General features: G+C 35.7%; 1 protein-coding gene across 1 annotated transcript in view; it reads left to right on the top strand.

Moving 5' to 3' along the window:
- WDR49 (WD repeat domain 49) overlaps window positions 1–25,464 on the top strand; it is a 194,173-nt gene that overhangs the window by 25,769 nt on the left and 142,940 nt on the right. Inside the window, exons 2-3 of the mRNA XM_023737952.1 lie at window positions 12,689–12,865; window positions 13,917–14,091. Of these exons, the coding sequence (XP_023593720.1) occupies window positions 12,689–12,865; window positions 13,917–14,091 (352 nt within the window). The remainder of the gene's footprint in view (window positions 1–12,688; window positions 12,866–13,916; window positions 14,092–25,464) is intronic.

Below are 25,464 nucleotides of genomic sequence, written 5' to 3'. Positions count from 1 at the left end.
TAGTGAAATGATGAGGTTGGACTTTGAGGAAACTGGGGAATAAGAGTAATAGTTTAGCAAGGAAATAGTATGCAGGGATCTTTTGAGTATGTGGATCATGTATTCTATTGCAGTGGCACTATTCTGTCTGCTTGTGTGATCTTTGACCATCAGTGTTCATCAGCATGAAGGCACACATAGAGAAGATGTTTTACCACCGCTGGTATTTTGCCAGATACCTGGAATGAAAGGATGGTAGACCAAAGAAATTAGGATAATGACCAGAGATTGGTTGAAGTATTGAATCATTGGTTTGAGAAATATGCAAAAACGGATAATTAGGTGAGTTTTCCCTAGAACCTGGATTAGAAAGTTTCTGACATTTTAATCATTTCATGCTTACTTTGGTGTCTCAACATTCACATGTAAAATATCAGTATATAATTATAAAGCTTTAGGGTTCTTAATGAATAGCTTTTATCAAAAATAGTATGACATCATTTGGGTACATACACACCAAACCCAAACCCATTGCCGTTAAGTTGATTCTGACTCATAGCCACCCTATAGGACACAGTAGAACTGTCCCATAGGGTTTCCAAGGCTGTAATTCTTACAGAAGCAGACTGCCACATCTTTCTTCCGCAGAGTGGCTGGTGGGTTCCAATTGCTGACCTTGCGGTTAGCAGCTAAGTGCTTAACCACTGCACTACCAGGCTCCTTTGGGTATACACATATCAAGCCCATATTTTTCTGTTTTTATTTTTTTGTTTATTGTTGTAGTTTAAGTGAAAGTTTACATTTCAAGTTAGTCTCTTATACAAGAATTTATACATACATTGTTATGTGACCCTAATTGGTCTTACCATACTGTGACAGCACACTCCTCCTTTCCACCCCTGATTTCCCAGTCCATTCAACCAGCTCCTAACCCTCTCTGCCTTCTCATCTCACCTCCGGACAGAAGCTGCTCATTTAGTCTCATGTATCTACTTGAGCTAAGAGGGACACTCTTCACAAGTATCATTTAATGTCTCATAGGCCAGTCTAATCTTTATCTGAGGAGTTGGCCTCGGGAATGGTTTTAGTTTTGGGCTAACAGAGAGCTTGGGGGTCCCTCCAGTCTCAATCAAACTTTTAAGTCTGGTCTTTTTACTAGAATTTGAGTTCTGCACCCCATTTTTCTCCTGCTCCATCAGGGACTCTCTGTTGTGTTCCCTGTCAGAGCAGTCATTGTGGTAGCCAGGCACCATCTAGTTCTTCTGGTCTCAGGCTGATGAAGTCTCTGGTTTATGTGGCCCTTTCTGTCTCTTGGGCTAATACTTTCCTTGTGTCTTTGGTGTTCTTCATTCTCCTTTACTCCACGTGGGTTGGGACCAATTGATACATCTTAGATGGCTGCTTGCAAGCTTTTAAGACCCCAGACGCCACTCACCAAAGTAGGATGCAGAACATTTTCTTAATAAACTTTGTTATGCCAGTTTACCTAGATGTCCCCTGAAAGCATGATCCCCAGACCCCCACCCCTGCTACTCTGTCCCTCAAAGTGTTTGTTTGTATTCAGGAAACTTCTTAGCTTTGGTTTAGTCCAGTTGTGCTGACTTCCCCTGTAGTGTGTGCTGTCCTTCCCTTCACCTAAGATAATTCTTGTCTACTATCTAGTTAGTGAATAACCCTCCCCTTCCCTCCCCACCCTTGTAACCATCAAAGAATGTTTTCTTCTGTGTTTAAACCTTTTCTTGAGTTCTTATAATAGTGGTTTTATACAATGTTTGTCTTTCTGTGACTGACTAAATTCACTCAGCATAATGCCCTCCAGATTCCTCCATGTTACAAGATGTTTCACGGCTTCATCGTTGTTCTTTATCATTGCGTAGTATTCCATTGTGTGGATATACCATACTTTGTTTATCCATTTGTCCATTGATGGGCACCTAGGTTGTTTCCATCTTTTTGCTGTCGTGAACAGTGCTCAATGAACATGGGTGTGCATATATCTATTCATGTGATGACTCTTATTTCTCTAGGATATATTCCAAGGGGAGAGATTGCTGGATTGTATGGTACTTCTATTTCTAGCTTTTTAAGGAAGCACCAAATCGGTTTCCAAAGTGGTTGTACCATTTTACATTCCCACCAACTGTGTATAAGTGTTCTAGTCTCTCCACAACCTCTCCAACATTTATTATATGTTTTTTGGATTAATGTTAGCCTTGTTGGGGTGAGATGATATCTCATTGTAGTTTTGATCTGCATTTCTCTAATGGCTACTGATCGCGAGCATTTCTTCATGTGTCTGTTAGCTGCCTGAATGTCTTCTTTGGCGAAGTGCCTGTTCATATCCTTTGCCCATTTTTTAATTGGGTTATTTGTCTTTTTGTGGTTGAGGTTTTGCAGTATCTTGTAGATTTTAGAGATAAGAAACTGATCGGATTTGTCGTAGCCAAAAATTTTTTCCTAGTCCATAGGTTGTCTTTTGACTCTTTTGGTGAAGTTTTTTGATGAGCATGAGTGTTTGATTTTTAGCAGCTCCCAGTTATCTAGTCTCTCTTCTGGTGCTTGTACACTGTCAGTAATGTTTTGTATTCTGTTTATGCCATGTATTAGGACTCCTAGCATTGTCCCTATTTTTTCTTCCATGGTCTTTATTGTTTTTGATTTTATATTTAGGTCTTTGAACCATTTTGAGTTAGTTTTTGTGCATTGTGTGAGGCATGGGTTTTGTTTCAGTTTTTTGTGGATGGATATCCAGTTATGCTAGCCCCATTTGTTAAAGAGACTCTCTTTTCACCAAAGAATGGACTTTGGGCCTTTGTCAAATATCAGTTGCTCATAGGTGGATGAATTTATGTCTGGATTCTCAATTCTGTTACATTGGTCTATGCATCTGTAGTTGTACCAGTGTCAAGCTGTTTTGACTATTGTGGCGGTATAATAGATTCTAAAATCAGGTAGTGTGAAGCCTCCCACTTTGTTCTTCTTCTTGAATAATGCTTTACTTATTTGAGGCCTCTTCCCTATCCACATGAAGTTGGTGATTTGTTTCTCCATCTCATTAAAAAATGCCATTGGAGTTTGGATTGGGATTGCATTATATCTGTAGATTGCTTTGGGTAGAATTGACATTTTCACAATGTTGAGTCTTCCTATCCATGAGCAAGGTATGTTTTTCCACTTATCCATGTCTCTTTTGGTTTCTTACAGTAGTGTCTTGTAGTTTTCATCATATAGGTCTTTTATGTCTCTGCTTACATTTATTCCTAAGTATTTTATCTTGGGGGCTATTGTAAATGGTATTGATTTGGTGATTTCCTCTTTGAGGTTCTCTTTGTTATTGTAAAGCAATCCAACTGATTTTTGTATGTTTAGCATGTATCCTGAAACCTTTGCTGAAATCTTCTATCAGTTCCAGTAGTTTTCTTGTGGATTCTTTGTGGTTTTCTGTGTATAAGATCGTATCATCAGCAAATAGAGATATTTTGACTTCTTCCCTACCAATTTGGATGCCCTTATTTCTTTTTCTAGCCTCATTGCTCTGGCTAAGACCTCCAGCACAATGTTGAATAAGAGTAGTGATAAAGGGCATCCTTATTTGGTTCCCATTCTCAAGGGGAATACTTTCAAAGTCTCTCCTTTTATGATGATAATGTCTGTCGGCTTTGTATAAATACCCTTTATTATGTTGAGGAATTTTCCTTCTGTTCTTATTTTGTTGAGAGTTTTTACCAGGAAAGGGTGTTGGACTTTGTCAAATGCATTTTCTGCATCGATTGATAAGATCATGTGGTTCTTGTCTTTTGTTTTATTAATGTGATGGATTACATTGATTGTTTTTCTAATGGTGAACCATCCCTGAATACCTGGTATAACTCCCACTTAATCATGGTGAATTATTTTTTGATATGTTGCTGAATTCTATTGGCTAGAATTTTGTTGAGGATTTTTGTGTCAATGTTCATGAGGGATATTGGTCTGTAATTTTCTTTTTTTTGTGGTATTTTTACCTGGTTTTGGTGTCAGGTTACGCTGGCTTCATAGAATGAGTTTGGGAGTATTCCACCTTTTTCTATTGTCTGAAATACTTTTAGTAGTAGTGATGTTAACTATTCTCTGAAAGTTTGGTAGAATTCTCCAGTGAAGCCATCAGGGCCAGGGTTTTTTTTTTGGTTGGGAGTTTTTTAACTACCTTTTCAATCTCTTCTTTTGTTATGGGTTTATTTAGTTGTTCTACCTCTGCTTGTGTTAGTTTAGGTAGGTAGTGAGTTTCTAGAAATTTTTCCATTTCCTCTAGGTTTTTTCTGTTTTTTTGATGTATGTATTATCCTGGAGTGAATGCGAGGTTTTGTTGTAGTCAATGTATTCGTGGTGTGGTAAAAAGAGGTTAGGAATTGGAAATCCTCAGATCCAGGCCTGCCTCTGCCAAAAGTGAGCTATTCAACCTCAGAGAAGACTTTTTTTAACTCTCAGTTTCTTGCTTTGAAGTGAAGGGTTTGGTGTATATTTGCTAAATTTCCTTCCACTTTAATATGCCATTATTTTATGACCCTATGGATACATGAAAATCTTTGACTCAATCTTATGGTTTACAACAAAGGGAAAGTAACTTTTAAAACTATATGCTTTATCTGTATTGTAGTGAGATTTGCAAATGAGGATCAGTGAAGCTCAGTTGTCTGTTGGTTGTACCATTTCACTGGTCAGTTTCATTCTCCATGTTTCTAGCTTAGGCAAAACAGATGATAAACATCATCTTTGTTTTAGAGCAGAGAATTGAAAGCTTCCATAGACTGAGGGAAAAATTATACAGACAATTGCATTTCTCAGGGATTATGCACTTATTTAAAAGATTGATTTATTGATTTTTCCCCTCTTTTGCAGCTCCAGTTCACTTCTAATTCACCAGCTAGATAGGGAAATTAACTGTTAAATTTTTGGTTTCAGAGAGCTTGGTTCCAAACCTTAACTTCAGTCTAGGGATTTCAAGGCCTGTGTCTTCGTGAGTCACAAAACTTTAACTCCATTTAAATTGGTAAGCACTTAAATCATTGATATCACAGTATAAATGAAAGTTAAAATCAGCTTAAATCCATTGAAGCAGGGAAAAAAAGAGTGATATGAACCTTGGCTGGCAGATTAGCCTCTCCTGTTCCGTTGTTCAGTCTCTCATGAATGTTCATTGGTAGGTGAAAATTGCAGGCGATGAAATAAAGTGATGCATCTGTTTTGAAATAACCTATCTAATCTTCTGCTTCAGGAGGTGCTCACAGGGTTTGACAGCAAACCCTTATACATATTCATAACCTATTTGCTTTGTAACCAAGGGAAATTGAGGCAGGTACAACAAAATGAAGCATGAGAAAGCAGCATGTTAATTTTAAATTTAATTATAGAGATAAGGGGAATGGATGCACTTTGATATTGTATACTCATTCAGCTATCACAGAACATTACCCAAAAATCATGCCAAATATTTGACAGAATAAATATTATTTTTGGTGAAGTGCTTGATAAAACAAGCAAGTTCTGGAGAAAACAAGATTCTGAGGTCCTATTAGAAACTATTTTTCATGTAGAGAAAAAGAAGCATTGCAGAATTCTAATGATCTGAGGTAAAAGCAAAAAGAAATTCAGTTTGCAATTAGGAAAAACAATAATTTACATAATGCTTGCGGTCTTGTTACTTTTGGTGTCCTAGAACTATGTGTTATTCTTTGTGCCCTGGGCTCTTAGAATCCTCACTGAAGTCTAAGTATTTGAAGAGAACAAACCTTGTCTATCTTGTTCAGAGCTGATGTTGAACACTTAGAACAGTCTTTGGCATTGAACAGGCACTTAGAATTTATTGAATGAATGAATAGTTAAATTTAACACCTACTTCATGCTACCTTGTATGGTGTTCATGCTCAATATGTATTTATTCGTAAATAGATCAATGGATGGATTGATGGATGAATGGATGAATGAATGAAAATATTTCTCCTACAGGCTTACAACTGACAATTTGACATTAACCTTCAGAGTCTGGAAGCAAATACTTGCCAATGGATGAAGGCGGTGACCCTTGCATCAGTGACATTCATCACTGCCAGGCTTTGACAAAGAGACAACAATACCAGGATTTGTGACAGTCAGATTGTGCTCTTTCCATAGTTTTAAACTGAGACTTGTAATCTTTTCTTAGGCAAATCCTTATTTACAGAATAGGAGAAAAGAAGAAAGTTTTTCTTCCCTCATTCCATTATTAAATATTGCAATAGGAAAGAGTTAGGGAAGAAACAAACCACATAAACAACATTTCTAAGGGTTGGCATATTTTTGAAAGATAGAGTTAAGTGTCTGCTTTGAGGAATGTATTGCTCTTTTTTGCAATCTCACAGCTTGTTGATGGGAATGTAAATTGGTTCAACCTAGTAGATGAGGATTTGAAAGGATCAATCAAAAAACTTTAAGAATGCACAAATTCCCTAACTCAGCAATTCTGCTTCTAGGAAATTTCCTTCAGGAAATAATAGGACAACTGAGCAAAGAGGTATGTGCAGGAAGACAGTAAAGCATTGGGAACTGAAAATTTTAATAATAGGGGGCTATATGTAATTGTATGTTCTCTCCATAGCATATCATTAACCATTAAAAATGATGATAGAGACCAATATGTATTGTAATGGGTATAGCTTCATGGTATGATGTAAAGCGGAAAAAGCAGCATACAAAAGATATGTATATGATGACACCATTTGGTAAATAATACATGGTTATTTCTATTTCTGCCTAGAAAAAATATCTGAAAGACTCATGGCATTAGCAAGGATTTTAATTTTTGGTTTATCTGTATTTTATACTTTTCTATAAACTCATTGTCGTCGAGTCAATTTCAACTTAGTGAAAAAGGTATGAATTATTTTGTGCAAAAATAAATTTTAAAGTGTGTTGACACACTCACAACTTGTTAATTGATAGCATATTATGCCTTTTTAATGACAAAAGCTGTCAAGTTTCTTAAGAGGGTTGTATATTAGAAAGTTTTCACTTAAGTTTAGCTCTCAGCTTTCATATAAGTTTCAGTGAAATCTGAATATTACAGAACTCAGGGACTAAGGAAATTTTACAGAATTCACGCTCTTTTTTTGAAAGACAGGCAGCTCACTAAAATGACGGTAGCTGCAGAAAATGCTTTCTGGGCAAAAGAAAATGATTTTTAGAATATTTTTTTGAAAGGAATTTGAGAAGATAGGAAGCTTTGCCTACAGAGATAATCAATCAGATATTCTGAGTATATTAGCTTTCTGGTTCTTGCAAGAACAATTGGAGGCAATTACTGGTTATTTTCTTACATAATAGTTCAAATGTTGTTGTTAGATGCCTAGTGACTCCATGTTACAGAGTAGAACTGCCCCGTAGGATTTTCTAGGCTGCAATCTTTACGGGAGCAGATGGCCAGGTCTTTTCTCTAATGAAGCCACAGGGTGGGAACCACTAAAGTTTTGCTTAGCAGCTGAGCGCTTAACTGTTGTGCCACAGAGCTCCTATAGTTCAAATACACATAGTAAAATAAATTTACAAACATTATCTTAGGAAGGGCTGAATGAGATTATGTTTTCTAATGGCTCATACACTTTTCATCTCATTATAAGAGGCAATCTTACAGGGGCGGTAGCGTCAATTTTTATCTCAAAAAGTCCAGACAGAGAATCTTAACTACTAGGAGTGAAAGAATATATCTTTAAAAACAATATTAGGTAGTTTTTATATGGAAGGCCTACATTCAAATTGGAAAAAACTGTCTACTGGAAAGAAGGTTTTATTGAAGCCATTGTAATTATGCTTTTCATTGAAGTAACTGAGAATTAATTATTTTATGTTGTATATTTTACAATGAAATATAATTTCCTAAATTCCTAATATTTCATTATCTATACTAAATATATGCTTGTGAATTTAGCTTCATGTGGATGTGTCTTCAGGAACAGTAACTAATGTTCCAATGTGGTTGTTAGGTGCTGTCAACTTGATTTTAACTCATAGCAACCCCATGTGACAGAGTAGAATTGCCCCATAGGGCTTCCTAGGCTGTAATCTTAATGAAAGCTGATCTCCAGGTCTTTTCTCCTGCAGAGCCGTTGGATGGGTCTGAACCACCAACCTTTTGGTTAGTAGCGGAGTACACCGAGGCAGTTTGACTTCCGAATCTGTCCTTCAGAACTTTTGCATCCTCCACAATGACTGTTTATATCATTTCCAGTGCCTTCTTGCTAAGGAGTTGGTGCTAATGTTTAACTTGCAGAGATAAAAAGATAGTTGTCATCAAGATTTTTTTTTAAATTTCATGTTACCATACTGTTATTATCATGTGATGTTTATGTTGCTATTATGTGATTTTTGTGTTGCCTCTCTGTTTCTTCTTTGCAGGACTGAGGACTAAGTCTTAGCCATCCTTTGCACTTACTCAACATAGAATCCTAAGGATTGTTGCCTTTTTTCTTTTTTTCAAACAGCTTTATCAAGATATAATTGACAATAAGCTGCACATATTTAGATTGCTGAATTTTATGATTTTCATACATGTATATACCTGTGAAAAACCACAATCAATAAGGATATTCATCACCCTCAAAAGTTTCCTTGTGCCCTTTTGTAATCTCTCACCCCTGCCCCCTCCATATCCCTTCTCAGGCAATTAGTTTCTGTCACTATGAATTAGTTTGCATATTCTAGAGTTTATATAGTTAGCATCATACAATATGTACTCTTTCATCTGGCTTCTTTAACTTAGTCTAATTATTTTAAGATTCATCCGTGTTGTTGGGTGTATCAGTAGTTCATTTTTAAATTGCTATGTAGTATTTTGTTGCATGGATATAGCACATCCTCAACAATACTTGCTATGATTAATTTATTTTTTGTCTTAATTTTGTCTTAATTTTAACTATTTTAACAGATGTGTATTGGTATCTCACTGTGGATTTAATTTGTATTTTCCTAATGACTAATAATGTTGAGCATCTTTTCATGTGCTGACTTGCTACCTATTTATCTCCTTTGGTAAGGCGTTCATTCAATTTTTTTGTCCATGTTTTAATAATTCTGGGCATATTCTCTCCTGAGAGTACCTTTCATAATTTAATTTTCAAATTGTTCATTGCTAGTGTATAGAACTACAGTTGATTTTATGTGTGTGTGTGTGTGTGTGTGTGTGTGTAGTGATCTGGTATGATGATCTACTTGCCCCTCACTTCAGAATTTATTCTAATTTTTTTTGTACATTCATTAGTATTCTCTGTATACAGTATCATGATATTTGTGAAGAGAGAGAGTTCTACTTGTTTCTTTCCATTCAGGATGTCTTTTATTTCTTACATAATTATCCTGGCTAGAACCTCCAATACAATGTTGAGTACATGTGGCAAGAGCAGATCTGCTTGTCTTGTTCCTGATCTTAGTGGCAAAACATACTATCTTTTTTTTTTTTTAAATCATAACATGGTGTTGGATTTTGTCAATGCTTTTTTGCATCTATTGAGATGATCATATGATTTTTTGTTTTTATTCTACTGATATGATGTATTACATTAATTGATTTTCAAATGTTGAATCAGTCTTTTATTCCTGGAATAAATCCCAACTGGTCATGATATATAATTCTTTTTTATAAGTCGCTGGATTTGCTTTGCTATTATTGGGTATATTGTTGTTTTGTTTGTTTTCATTCATCTCAAAGAATTTTCTAATTTCCCTTGTGATTTTTCTTTGACCCATTGGTTATTTTATTTTACCCACTGGTTAAGTTTCACATATTTGTGAATTTCCAAAATTTCCTTCTGTTACTGATGTATAATTTCATTCCATTGTGTTCGGAGAACATAGGATTAAATTATTTATTTAATAAAGAGGATAATATATTAAATGCATTTTATTAATAAACTTATAAATTTATTAAACAATTAAAATGATTGAATTAATTAATTTAATCCTTTTAAATTTATTGAAATTTGTTTTATCATCTAACATATGGTCTATCCTGAGAAGAATGTGCATTCTGCTGTTGTTGGGTACAGTTCTATCTATAGATGTCTGTTAAATCTAGGTTTGTAGTGTTATTCAAACTTTCTATTTCCTGATTGATTTTCAGCCTAGTTTTTCTATTCATTACTTAGGATGGAGTGTTGAAGTCTCCAACTATATATTGGATTGTTTATTTCTCCCCTTAATTCTTTAGTTTTGCTTCATGTATTTTGGGCTTTGTTGTTAGAAAAATGATAAATCCTGCATTATCAGTAATAAAATTAAATGTAAATGGGCTTAACACTTGAATCAAAAGAGAGATTGGCAGAAGGTTTTTTAAATAATTTCTATATTTTTATTGATCTTCTCTCTTTGCTGAGACATTATATTCATACTTTTCTTATTTCTTTAGACATGATTTCCTTTAATTCTTTCAATTTATTTATAATATCTGAGTTAAAACTCTGTCTAATAAATCCAATGTCTGTGCTTCCTCAGAGAGTTTGTATTGAGTGGTTCACTCCCCCATCCTCCCACCCCCCAATGTAGGAGACATTTCCAGTGTCTTTGCATGTCTTCTAAATTTTGTTGAACACAGGACATTTAAAATAATACAATGTGGAAAATTTGGAATCAAATTCTCCCTCTCCCCAGGTGTTATTGGTATTTCTTTTTGTTGTTTTCTAATACAACTGTTTAGTGCTATAAAATTGCCTTTAAGTGCTATGCTATTGGCGTCGCACAATTTTGATATATTGTGGTTTCCTTTTCACTCATTTTAGATACTTTTTAATTTCCCTTCTGCTTTCATCTTTGACTCATGGGTTATTTAAAATTGTGTTATTTAGTTTTCAAATATTTGGAGAGCTATTCCAGGTATCTCACTTTTATTGATTTCTAATTTAATTCTGTTGTTGTAACAGATACGACTTGAATATTAAGTTGACTGAGATTAGCTTTTGATGTCTTTTTAAAATTTGTTTTTCATTTATTCTTTTTGTGTAAACTAGTAATACATAGATACATCATGTGCAAAATTTTCAAATTGTACTATCATATATAGAATAAAAAACTTCCCCTTTCCCACCACCTGCCCACTCCTACTCTTCTCTGCTGAGATAAACATTGTTTTTGCGTGTTTGTTTTGGTATCTTTCCATACCTTTTTCTATACATTAACATACTATATATGTAGATATATAATTTATATGAAAACAGTATACACACATCTCAGTCCCATGCTTTTTTTCCTAAATAATTATCTTAGTTTTTTTTTTATGTACAGATATAGGTATATATATATTTGGTATTTTTCATCTTTTTTTTTTACTTCATAAAATTTAACTAGAGCAAATATTATAAAGTAAGGCACCTCATGCATTTAATCATTTTCTGACATATTAACATATTAGGTGTTTTATTTTTATTCTGTGATCAACATTGATGAAATGAACATCCTTGTCATATATACCTTTCAGATCATTTTGCACATCTGTGTGCATACTTATCAAGGATAAATTTCTAGACATGGAATTATTAAGTTAAAGTATATGCATTTTTTTTTTATTCTGAGAAATATACAAATAGAGTTCCAAAAAGTTGTAATGATTGTTTATGTGTGTTTCTTCAAACTTTTGATAAAACTGAATATTGTCAGTGTTTAAATTTTTGGTTAATATGATGTGTGAAATATGTCATTATTATGCCAATATGCATTTTCTTCATCATTTACTATATTAAGCAGCTTTTTACATGGTAGTTAGCTATTTATATTTTCTGTGCATTGCCTTTCATATTCTTTGTCCATTTATTATTTGAATGTTTTACTGTTTCCTGTTTATTAGAGTGAGCTTTTTATATAGCTAGATAATAATCCTCTGCCTATTATATATGTGGAGCCCTGGTGGTGCAGTGGTTAAAGAGGTTGGCTGCTAACCAGAAGTTCAGCAGTTCAAATCCAGCAGCTGCTCCTTGGAAACCCTATGGGGCAGTTGTGCTCTGTCCTGTAGAGTCACTATGAGTCAGAATGGACCCAATGGCAATGGATTTGATTTGGTTTTGGTATTATATATGCATCAAATATTTTTGCCTTTTCATTACTGTCTTTTAAATTTGTGCACAGTATCTTTTTCAAAAATGATTTTTATCTTGTAAAATAATTTACTCTTTTTTATAGTTTCTAGGATTTGTCTGTTTAGAAAGGCAGTTTTTATCAGTTTATTTCTGTGAAAACCTCTGCTTGCTTCAACATGCTTTGTAAAGTTTCTTGTATGACTGTGTACTGTGTAGCGTGTAGCTCTGTGTCTTTGTCTTTCCTATATGATTCCCCTGCTAGTCTCCCATGGATGCAGCAGGTTGGTGAGCGTGTGGGGTGGTGATAGGAAAGAAGTGTGCTCAATACATTTAATGGAAAATGTTTCTTCTTGGCTAGAGTCCAAAGTTAGAATAAAGCACATTTGTGCCACTATATTATACTTCTGTTATATTGTTAAGAGTCCTCAGAGAAAAGAGCTTTGGACATTACTGTGTAATTACTTCACGCCCTGTATTGTGTGGGTTACCATAACCTGCTTTTTTTTTTTTTTCAAGTAAGAGAGAGCTAAGCCTACCACTAAGGCTTAATTGGTGATAAGATTTGCATGTCCACTTCGCATATTGGTTCTACTAAATCCATCAGAAATGCTTTCTAATTTTCTACTCTGCTACTTTAGATAGCAGTGGCTTTTACCAGCAAAGAGATTTATTTCTATGATCTGCTGTCTAAAGAAGAATTTCCTTGTCAATACAAACTCCAAGGTCTGAAAGCAACACCAATTTGCATGGATTATTGGTATGACCCCCTTGATGCCAATGAATCAATTCTTTCTTTTGGGGACATCACTGGAAAGGTAAGTGAGAGAAGGATAAGATTGAACACTATGGATTTAATCATCAAACTGTAGCTCAAAATAGAAATTAAAATGCAATTACTGCAGCCTCTTAATGGAACTACATGATAGATAATAGATTCACACATGTTGGACATGGAAAAGATGGATTAGGTCAGTTTCTCTTCTTGCTTATAAATACCAATTCTCATTGTAATTTACTTGTGTATGTATAGTCTTTGTTTCTCATTTAGAAAAAAAAATTGTCAACCTTTTTCATTATTAAAAAAAACAAACCCGCTGCCATTGAGTCGATTCTGACTCATAGCAACTCTATACAACAGAGTAGAACTGCCCCATAGGGTTTCAAAGGAGCGCCTAGTGGATTTGAACTGCTGACTTTTTGGTTAGCAGCCGTATGTAGCTCTTAACCACTATGCAGCCAGGGTTCCCTTCCTTTTCACCATAGGATGCTTAATATATTAGATCACAATATTGATATGCTCTTCATAATAAATATCTAAATTTTTCTTCCATAATGCTTTCATATTAATTGGCCTGATTTTCATTCATTAAGGCCTTGGACTTTTCAGTACCAGTCTCCCACTGAATGATCATGTCCTGTATCATGTAACAAATGGAAAAATGCATCAGAGGGGGCAGCACTGGAACCTAGACATTGGATACAATAATTTCTATCTTCCTCTCAAATTCCACCAAGACCTCTAGAAAATTCTTACTTACTGAATGGCAGTACAATTAATACATCTGTGACCTCTGAAGTAGTCTAATACGAACCATTTCCTTTCGTAATTGTGAAAGCTTTTCATTCTTACTGTTTTTAATGACAAGTGTATCTTAAAATCAATTAATAAACTGCCCTTAGTAACTGTTTTACCAACCTTGTAGCTTTTTTGGTTTTTTACTATAACTGCTTGCATTTGTAAAATAATATTGAAGAAATTCCTATATGTTAATGGCTATTCTTTACTAATCTTAATCAACAAAGAATCTTTTTGTAACAATTATGCTGCCCAAGTTTGCTTTTCTTTTAATGATATCTCTGTCACAGGTTCAAGCAATTTCTTTCACAGCGGCCTTGATATCCTTGTTCGAGCGGCCTCCTAGTGCTTGTGAAGATGAAGATACCACCGTGACCATTAGCTGGGCAGAACTGCTCTCTGGATATCACAAATGCTGCTATATATTAGAGCACAAACTTCATCATGGAGATTGGGTCAGGCAAGGTACTGAATCTGAATAGTAATGAATGAAAAAGGTCACCTTTGACTCCTACATTTCTATTTGATGAAAATGTTTCACACAAAACGTTTAAGTCTAGCAACTAATGTTAATTGGTTCTCTGGAGGTTTTGGCCTGGACTTTGCTATCGTCTGAACACTGGCAGGAATTATTCTCTTCTTTTTTTTTTTTTCTATAATTTATGTTTCATACAATTAATTCAGGTGAACTATGCACTTAAGAAATCTCAAGAGACAGAAGAAAATTGTCACAGAATCCATTTAATGTCAACCCAATTCTGATCCTAACTAATTTCATCTAGTCACGTTCAGCGCTTCTTAATAAAAGTGTTTAGCAAGTTCCCCCAAAACCATTCCTTTGTTTTCTTTATGCTCTCATGTGAAGTATATTAGTTTGACTTCCTTCAAAATAGACTCTTCTTAATTTCTTCTTTTCTTTTATTTTGCATAATGACTGAGTTCCTCTAATCTACAGTACCTGAAAGGCAGTTCTCTGTGTGGTAGCGTTATGCTATAAAACAACATCTAAAGAAACCCAGAACTTTTGTAAATACCTAGTCACTAATAATGAGTTAATTAAGGGGCATTAGTGGTTCAGTGGTAGAATTCTCACCTTCCATGTGGGAGACCCAGGCCCAGTCAGTGCCCCTCATGTGCAGCCACCGCCTGTCTGTCACTGGAGGCTTGCTTGTTGCTACAGTGATGAACAGGTTTCGGTGGGGCTTCCAGACTAAGATAGACTAGCAGGAAAGATCTGGCATTCTATGTCTGAAAATCAGCTAATGAAAATGCTATTGATCACAAATATTTGATCTGCAACTGATCATGGAGATGGTGCAGGACCGGGCAGCATTTCATTCTGTTATACATGGATTCACCGTGAGTCGGCCGACTCAATGACAGCTAACAATGAATTACTAGTTTCAACATATGCCTGAGTTTTACAAAATATATCCGATGGTTCAAGATCCAAATGTGAGGTATCTGCACTGATATCTCCTTTGATCCGAACACTATGGACTATAATTATTTTTCTCACTTCTAAATTGCAACATTAAAGAATGCCCACTGAAGAGAATGGAAATGAAGAGAATAGTCAACCCTACTGACCATTATATTGTAGGTCTACTCCTAACACACTTTGAAAAAGGGACACTCAAAATGGACCCAAGGGTTGGTTTTTAATGTTGGCTTTACCCCCTTAGCTTTCAGGAAGTTGGGACTAATTTGTGAATGCATCATCCACAAAAATAATATATTACATGAAGAACTGTAGGTTCTGCTTTTTTTCCAATATAGATTATACCACGTCTTTGATGCCTTTTATTCACCCTTTAATTCTGTTGTGATATTTTAATTGTTGGAAAAACAAAAGATGATGTATTTTTGGTCATTATTATGTATAACTTCTCTGATCCAAAAAACTGGACTATATGAGGAAGAATGGAGCATCAGGATTGGAGGAAGACTCATTAACAACCTGTGTTATGCAGATGACACAAACTTGCTTGCTGAAAGTGAAGAGGACTTGAAGCACTTACTGATGAAGAGCAAAGACCACAGCCTTCAGTATGGATCACACCTCAACATGAAACAAAAATCCTCACAACTGGACCAATAAGCAACATCATGATAAAGGTAGAAAAGACTGAAGTTGTCAAGGATTTCATTTTACTTGGATCCACCATCAACACCCATGAAAGCAGCCGTCAGAAATCAAAAGATGCATTGCATTGGGCAAATCTGTGGCAAAAGACCTCCTCACAGTGTTGAAAATCAAAGACGTCACCTTGAAGAATAAGGTGCCCTTGACCTAAGGCATGGTATTTTCAGTCTCATCATATGCATACCAAAGCTGGACAATGAATAAGGAAGACCGAAGAAGAATTGACACCTTTGAATTGTGGTGTTGGCAAAGAATATTGAATATACCATGAACTGCCAAAAGAACAAACAGGTCTGTCTTGGAAGAAGTACAACCAGAATGTTCCTTAGAAGCAAGGATGGCGAGACTATGTCATACATACTTTGGACACGCTGTCAGGAGGGATCAGTCCCTGGAGAAGGACATCATGCTTGGTAAAGTACAGAGTCAGTGAAAAAGAGGAAAACCCTCAACGAGATGGATTGACACAGTGGCTGCAGCAAGGGGCTCAAGCATAACAAGGATTGTGAGGATGGCGCAGGACTGGGCAGTGTTTTGTTCTATTGTACATAGCGTTGCTATGAGTCTGAAATGTGTTAAGTTTTTATACACTGAAATAAGAATCACAGTACTAGAAGAAAATGAAATGAACTATTTTAGTTGCTTCCAAACAAGTATGATGTTTTTGATACATAAACTAAAATCTAGACTATAGTAATAGAGTAATAGTTCTTCAAATCTACATGTAGTAGATAGCAATTTCCTGAAATTTAGTGTATTATTTGAATTCCATGATCTTATATTGATTTGAATAAATACAGAGAAATAATCAATAAAATGCTGTTTTTTAAAAGGTTGGACTATAACAACTAAGATTTTATAAATGAGATTTTTGAAAAAAATATGAGTAAGATCTAAATACTCTCTTCATATTCAGGGAAAGAATAAAAAGTATTTACTCTTGTAGACTACCATTTCATAAAATCCCTCAAATATCAACCCTACCATCTGTCATAACAAAAAATACCACAAATGAGTAGCTCTAAGGAACAGAAATTTATTGTCTCAAAGTTTTGGTGACTAAAAGTTCAAATCAGGGCGTTGGCTCGATGGCAGGGTCTTTCATTGTCGGTAGCACTGGGCATTTCTTGGCATTCCTTGGCTTGTAGATGAATTCTCACATGGTGTCTTCCCCTGAGTGCGTCTCTCTGTGTCTGCTTTCCCTTTTTATAAGACACCACTAAGAAGGGATTAAATTTAGGATCCACTCTATTCTGGTATGTCCTCATTAATATAACAAAAGAAAAACCCTATTTCCTAAAACATTCACATTCTCAGGGGCCCAGGGACTAGGACTTCAACTTGTCTTTTTGGGGTACACAATTCAACCCACAATGCTTACTATCTCCAGTCTATAGATAAGGAAATTGAGATGGAGAAATATGATGTAACCTCTCGATGAGCATTTCTCTCTTAAGTGGCAGGATGAGATTTTTCTCTAGATCAAAGTGAATCGCTTATTATGTTTCCACTGTATCATTCTAATTTGTGGTATTGTCTTAGGTATTTAGTGCTGCCATAACAGAAATACCACAAGGGGATGGCTTTAACAAAGAGAAATTTATTCTCTCACAGTCTAGTAGGCTACAAGTCCAAATTCAGGGTGTCATCTCCAGGGGAAGGCTTTCTCTGTCAGCTCTGGAGGAAGGTCTGTGTCAATCTTCCCTTGGTCTAGGAGCTCCTCTGCGCAGGAACCTCAGGTCCAAAGGACAGGCTCTGCTCCTGGCCCTGCTTTCTTGGTGTTATGAGGTTCCCACATCTCTCTGCTTGGCTTAAGACACTGTATAATCTTGTAGATTTCATCAATATAACTGCTGCTAGTCCATCTTATTACATCATAGTGATAGGATTTACAACACATAGGGAAATCACCTCAGATTACAAAATGGTAAACAATCATACAATACTGGGAATCATGACCTAGCCAAGTTGACAGATATTTTAGGTGGGGCATAATTCAATCCATGACAGGTACTCTCATCTAGTAACAAAAGAACATGGGAACTTAGCTCAGCGTCAGCAGCAGAGATTCATGTTCTTAACCTAAGGAGTCCAACTTCAGAGTTTGGCTTCTTTTCCAGTGCAAATTAGGATTGGGTTTTGGAAAAGTTTTAGGTTTATAAAATATTAGAGATTTTTGCTATATTACATGAATTACATATTTCTTAGCTCTTTGAATCAAAATTCATTGTAATCAAGTAGATAATCTTTGGAAGAATACCTGAAAAAAATGCATGTTTACTTTAGCCTGTTGATTTGACTAATGCCATCAGTTGATTGGACTCATGTCAATATAACAACAATTATTTATTGAACTTTTATTTTAAGGCATTTTAAGGCTGTGGATGAAAAAGATGGATTATGGGCTCCATCTTCAAGAAAGTTAATATCTGAATGAGGATTAAAGACTAACATAAGGTAATTTATTAGAAAATTGTACAATGGGCTGAAAATTAACTACTAAACCATATGGAGAAGAATTTTGAATTTCCTAAGCAAAAAACAAACCAAAAAAAATGAGGAAAACCTTCAAAGGTAGGTGGTAGGATTTGAAAGACGGATAGACAGAGTGAAAAAGAGACAGTATGAGGAACGTGAGTAAAGGTAGACAAGCAACCATAATACTGAAGAAAGAAGTGGGCATGAATGTACCAGAGGCTAAGTGTTGAGGATATAAAAATGAATACTTTGAAAATCTTGAAAGAAAAAAAATTGTCAATGAAGAATAATATATCCTGCAAAACTCTCGTTCAGATATGATAGTGAAATCAAGATGTTTCCAAATAGACAGAAATTAAAGGAATACGTAAAAACCAAACAAAACTTACAAGAATTATTAAAGGGAAACCTTCAGTTTGAGAACAAACATCAGATGACAGCCTGAATCTAGAACACAAGATTGCACCAGCCAAATACCAACCTAGGAAATGAACCCTCAAGGACTATTCAAAACCAAAAGATTTACAACAGGGAACCAAAGAGGTTAATCTACAAATGACAACAATGTCAGAACAAAAAAAGAGGGAATAAACGTGTAGGTATAGAAATTTCTAATGGAGAGGAAGGCAAGGCAACACCAAGTAATAATAGACTGATTCAAACTTAGGAAGATAAGGGTAAATTTCAAGGTAACCACAAAGAAAGTTAACAAACCTACTCATCAAAATAAAGAAGAAAAAGATAAAGTCTCAGTAAAAACAAAATCTACAAAAAAAAAAGAAATGAAAAAAAAATCCACAAACAAAAGGAATTCAGCACAGGAGAGTAAGAGGAACAAAGGAATCATCAGCACCACAAAAAACACTACAAAATGACAACAATAAACTCACACCTGTCAATAATTACACTGAAAATAAATGGCCTAAATGCACCCATAAAGAGACAGAGAGTGACAGAATGGATCAAAAAACAAGATCCATCAATATGCTGTCTACAAGAGACACACCTTAGAAACAAAGACATAAATTTATTAAAAATTAAAGGATAAAAAAAAATTTATCAAGAAAACAGCTACCAAAAAAAGAACAGGAGTGACAATACTAATCTCAGATAAAACAAACTTTAAAACAAAATCCACCATAAAAGACAAAGAAGGGCACTACATCATGATTAAAGTGACGATTCGTCATGAATACGTAACCATAATAAACATCTACCCACCCAATGACAAGGCTCCAGAATACATAAAACAAACTCTAACTTCACTGAAAAGAGAAATTGACAGATCCACTATAATAGTAAGAGACTTCCACTCTTGGTAAAGGACAGAATGTCTAGAAAGAAACTCAACAAAGATACAGAAGATCTAAAGGGCACAATCAGCCAACCTGAATTCATAGACATACATAGAACACTCTACCAAACAACTGCAAAGTACACATTCTTTTCCAAAGCACATGAAATGTTCTCGAGAATAGACCACATCTTAGGCAAAAAGCAACCTCAACAAAATCCAAAATATTGAGATAATGCAAAGTATTTTCTCTGATCACAATGCCATCAAGGTAGAAATTAACAACAGGAAGAGCAAGGAAAAAAATTAATTACATGGAAACTAAATAACACCCTGCTTAAGAACTACTGGGTAATAAAAGAAAGCAAAGATGGAATCAACAAATTCCTAGAATCAAATGAGAATGAAGACACATCATACCAAAACCTTTGGGACACAGCAAAGGCAGTGATCAGAGGTCAATTTACAGCAATAGATGCACACATCAAAAAAGTGGAAAGGGACAGAATCAAAACATTAGCTACACAACTTGAACAAATAGAAAGAGAACAGCAAAATAAACCCACAGCCACTAAAAGAAACAAAATAATAAATATCAGAGCAGAAATAAATGAAATAGAGACTAGACAAACAACAGAAAGAATCAACAAAACCAAAAGTTGATTCTTTGAAAGGGTCAACAAAATCAACAAACCACTGGCCAAACTGACAAAAGAAAAACAGGAAAGGATGTAAATAACCTAAATAAGAAATGAAATGGAGGATGTTACAACAAACCCAACAGAAATAAAAAGGATCAATTATGAAAAACTATACTCCAACAAATTTGAAAACCTAGAGGAAATGGACAAATTTCTAGAAACACACTACCTACCCAAACTAACGCAAAATGATGTTGAAAATTGGAACAGACACATAACAAGAGAAAAGTTTGAAAAGGTAATAAAAAAAACTCCCAACAAAAAAAAGGTGTAGCCGAGATGGCTTCACTGAAGAATTCTACCAAAATCAGAGAAGAGCTTACACCAGTGCTACTCAAATTATTTCAGAACATAGAAAAGGTAGGGATACTTCCAAATTCATTCTATGAAGCCAGCATAACCCTGATACCAAAACCAGGCAAAGACACCACAAAAAAGAGAAAATTACAGACCAATATCTTTCATGAATATAGATGCAAAAATTCTCAACAAAATTCTGGCCAATAGAATTCAGCATCATATAAAAAAAAAAAATAGTACACCATGACCAAGTAGTATTCATATCAGGTATGCAAGGACGGTTCAACATTAGAAAATCGATCAATGTAATCACTACATAAATAAAAGGAAAGAAAAGAATCACATGATTATCTCAACTGATGCCAAAAAGGCATTCGACAAAGTCCAACACCCATTTCTGATAAGAACTCTCAATAAAATAGGTATAGAAGAGAAATTCCTCAGCATAATAAAGGGCATCTATGGAAAACCAGCAGCCAACATCATTCTAAATGGAGAGAAGCTGAGAACATTCCCTCGAGAACAGAATGAGACAAGGATGTCCTTTATCACAACTCCTATTTAACATTGTGCTGGAAGTCCTAGCTAGAGCAATAAGTCAAGAAAAAGAAATAAAGGGCATCCAAGTTGGTAATGAAGAAGTAAAACTGTCCTTATTTGCGGATGATATGATACTATACCTAGAGAACCCAAAAGTCTCCATGACAAAACTACTGAAACTAATTGAAAGATTCAGCAGAGTAGCAGGGTACAAGACAAACACCCAAAAAGCAGTTGGATTCCTATACACCAACAGAGAGAACGATGAAAAGGAAATCAAGGAAGCAACACCATTTATAACAGCCCCTAAAAAAATAAAATACTTAGGAATAAATCTAACCAGGGATGCAAAAGAAATATACAAAGAAAACTACAAAACACTACTGCAAAAAACCAAAAGAAATCTACATAAATGGAAAAACATACCATGTTCATGGATAGGTAGACTTAACATTGTGAAAATGACAATTTTACCCAAAGCAATCTATAGATACAATGCAATCTTGATCCAAAACCCAACAACATTCTTTAAGGAGATGGAAAAAAAAAATCATTAGCTTTATATGGAAAAGAAAGAGGCCCCAGATAAGCAAAGTATTACTGAAGAGGAAGAATAAAGTAGGAGGACTCCTGCCACCTGACCTCAGAAACTGTTATACAGCTATGGTAGTCAAAGGAGCCTGGTACTGGTACAAAAACAGATACATTGACCAACAGAACAGAATCGAGAACCCAGACATAAATCCATCCACCTACGGTCACCTGTTCTTCGACAAGGACCCAAAGTCCACCAAATGGGGAAAACACAGTCTTTTTAACAAATGGTGCTGGCAAAATTGGAAGTCCATCTGCAAAAAAATGATACAGCCTCCATACCTCACACCATACACAAAGACTAATTCAAAATGGATCAAAGACCTAAGTCTAAAACCAAAAACTATAAAGATCATAGAAGAAAAAATAGGATCAACGCTAGAGACCCTAATACATAGCATTAACAGGATACAAACTATAAATAACAACATACAAACTCCAGAAGATAAGCTGGATAACTGGGCTCTTCTAAAAAATTAAACACTTATGCTCATCAAAAGACTTCACCAAAAGAGTAAAAAGAGAACCTACAGACTGGGAAAAAATTTTTGTCTATTACAAATCTGACAAAGATCTCTAAAATCTACAAGAAAATCCAACACCTCTACCACAAAAAGACAAATAATCCAATTAAAAAATAAGCGAAGGAAATGAACAGACACTTCACCAAAGAAGATATTCAAGTGGCTAACAGACACATGAGGAAATGCTCCTGATCACTAGCCATTAGGGAAATGCAAACCAAAACCACAATGAGATACCGTCTCACCCCAGCATTACTGGCATGAATCAAAAGCACAGAAGATAACAAATGTGGAGAGGCTGTGGGAAGTTCAGAACTCTTATGCGCTGCTGGTGGGAATGCAAAATGGTACAACCATTTTGGAAAACAATGTGGCACTTCCTTATAAAGCTAGAAATAGAAGTACCATATGATCCAGCAATCCCACTCCTAGGAATATATCCTAGAGAAATAAGAGCCATCACATGAATAGACATATGCACACTCATGTTAATTGCAGCATTGTTCACAAAAGCAAAAAGATGGAAACAATCTAGATGTTCATCAAGAGATGAATGGATAAACAAACTATGGTACATACACACAATGGAGTACTATGCAATGATAAAGAACTATGATGAATCTGCAAAACATCTCAACATGGAAGAATCTGGAGGGCATTATGCTGAGTGAAATAAGTCATTCATAATAGGACAAATATTGTATGAAACCACTATTATAAAAACTCATGCAAATGTTTACACACAAAAAGAAACAATCTTCGATGGTTACAAGTGAGTGGAGGGATAGGGGTGGAAAAACACTAAATAGATAATAGGTAAGTTGTAATTATGGTGAAGGGTAAGACAATACACAATACTGGGGAAGCCAGCACAACTTGTTCAGGGTAAGGTCATGTAAGCTCCATGGACACATCCAAACTGCCTTAGGGACTGAATTGCTGGGCTGAGGGTTGTGGGGACTATGGTCTCAGGGAACATCTAGCTCAATTGGCATAACATAGTTTGTAAAGAAAATGTTCGACATTCTGCTTAGGTGAGTAGCATCTGGGATCTTAAAAGCCCGTGAGCAGCCATCTAAGATATGCCCCTGGTCTCACCCCTCCAGGATCAAGGGAAAATGAAGAAAACTAAAGACACAAGGGAAAGATTAGTCCAAAAGACTAATAGACCACAACTACTATAGCCTCCCCAGGCTGAGTCCAGTACAACTAGATGGTGCCCAGCTATCACCACTGACTGCTCTGACAGGGATCATAATAGATGGTCCCAGACAGAGTTGGAGAAAAATGTAGAACAAAATTCTAACTCATAAAAAAAGACCAGACTTACTGACCTGACAGAGGCTGGAGAAACCCTGAGAGTATGGCCCCCGGACACTCTTTTAGCCAGTAATGAAGTCACTCTGGAGGTTCACCTTTTAGCCAAAGTTTAGACAGGCCCATAGGACAAAACGAGAATAACGGAGCACACCAGCCCAGGGGCAAGGACTAGAAGGCAGGAGGCAACAGGAAAGCTGATATTAGGTAACCCAAGGCCGAGAAGGGAGAGTACTGACATGTCATGGGGTTGTTAACCAATGCCATAAAACAATATATATACTAACCTTGTAATGAGAAGCTAGTTTGTTCTGTAAACCTTCATCTAAAGTTCAATTAAAAAAAAATACAAATGACCAAGACTATAAAGAGAGGAAATGAATTATTTAAATACTGTCATATCTATTAAAGACATCAAATTCATAATTAAAAAAATGTTCCCCAAAGGAAAAAAAATGAACATATGTTGGAGGATCTTGGCAACCAGGTCAAGTTCATATTTAATACAACATGAAACAGTGAATACTTTTTAGGAAACTTGGACAGACCTAATGCAGACAGCATTTAAGGAAGATTTATTTGGAAGCTCTGTCTAGCATGGGTTGGAAGAGGAAGAAATTGCAACCAGACTGATCAATTAAAAGATTTTGATCTTGTGAAAATAAAAATGATAAACAAATAGTAGTAGAACAACAATGAATCCATGAAACATAACATGGAGTAATCTGGAAGATATTATGCTGAGTGAACTTAGTCGCAAAAGGACAAATATTGTATAAGACCACTATTATAAGAACCCAAGAAAAAGTTTCAACACAGAAGAAAACATTCTTTGATGATTACAAGGGTGGGGAGGGAGGGAGAGGGGTATTCACTAAGTAGAAAGTAGACAAGAACTATCTTAGATGAAGGGAAGGACAGCACACACTACAGGGTAAGTCAGCACAACTGGACTAAACCAAAGCTAAGAAGTTTCCTGAATACAACCAAACACTTCGAGGGACAGAGTAACAGGGGCTGGTGTCTGGGGACCATGCTTTCCGGGGACATCTAGGTCAATTGGCATAACAAGGTTTTTTGAGAAAGTGTTCTGCATCCCACTTTGGTGAGTGGTGTCTGGGGTCTTAAAAGCTAGCAAGTGGCCGTCTAAGATGCATCAATTGGTCTCAACCCATGTGGAGTGAAGGAGAATGAAGAACACCATAGACACAAGGAAAGTATTAGCCCAAGAGACAGAAAGGGCCACATAAACCAGAGACTTCATCAGCCTGAGACCAGAAGAACTAGATGGTGCCTGGCTACCACAATGACTGCTCTGACAGGGAACACAACAGAGAGTCCTTGATGGAGCAGGAGAAAAATGGGGTGCAGAACTTAAATTCTAGTAAAAAGACCAGACTTAATGGTTTGATTGAGACTGGAGGGACCCCCAGGCTCTCTGTTAGCCCAAAACCAAAACCATTCCCGAGGCCAACTCTTCAAAGATTAGACTGGCCTATGAGACATAAAATGATACTCGTGAAGACTATCCTTAGCTCAAGTGGATACACGAGATTAAATGAGCAGCTCTCGTCCGGAGTTGAGATGAGAAGGCAGAGAGGGTCAGGAGCTGGTTGAATGGACATGGGAAATCCGGGGTGGAAAGGAAGAGTATGCAGCCACAGTATAGGGAGAGCGAGTAGGGTCACAAAGCAATGCATGTATAGGTTTTTGTATGAGAGACTAACTTGGATTGTAAACTTACACTTAAAGCACAACAATTAAAAAAAAAGTTTTCAGAATCTGAAAAAATAATGATAAATCTTAGAAACAAGAAACCTTCAGAAACAAGAATCTTCACAACTTGAGGTCTGAAAATGAGGAATGAATGAATCATCTTAAAATGTCCTACAAAAACTTCAGCTTCTAAAAAGGGAAAATTTCATTCACAAATCACATATGCTT

The sequence above is a fragment of the Trichechus manatus genome, unplaced genomic scaffold, assembly GCF_000243295.1.
Source record: "Trichechus manatus latirostris isolate Lorelei unplaced genomic scaffold, TriManLat1.0 scaffold00110, whole genome shotgun sequence".
Classification (NCBI taxonomy): Eukaryota; Metazoa; Chordata; class Mammalia; order Sirenia; family Trichechidae; genus Trichechus; species Trichechus manatus.
The sequence above is the reverse complement of the archived record's forward strand: the minus strand, read 5'-3'. Positions and strand labels throughout refer to the sequence as shown.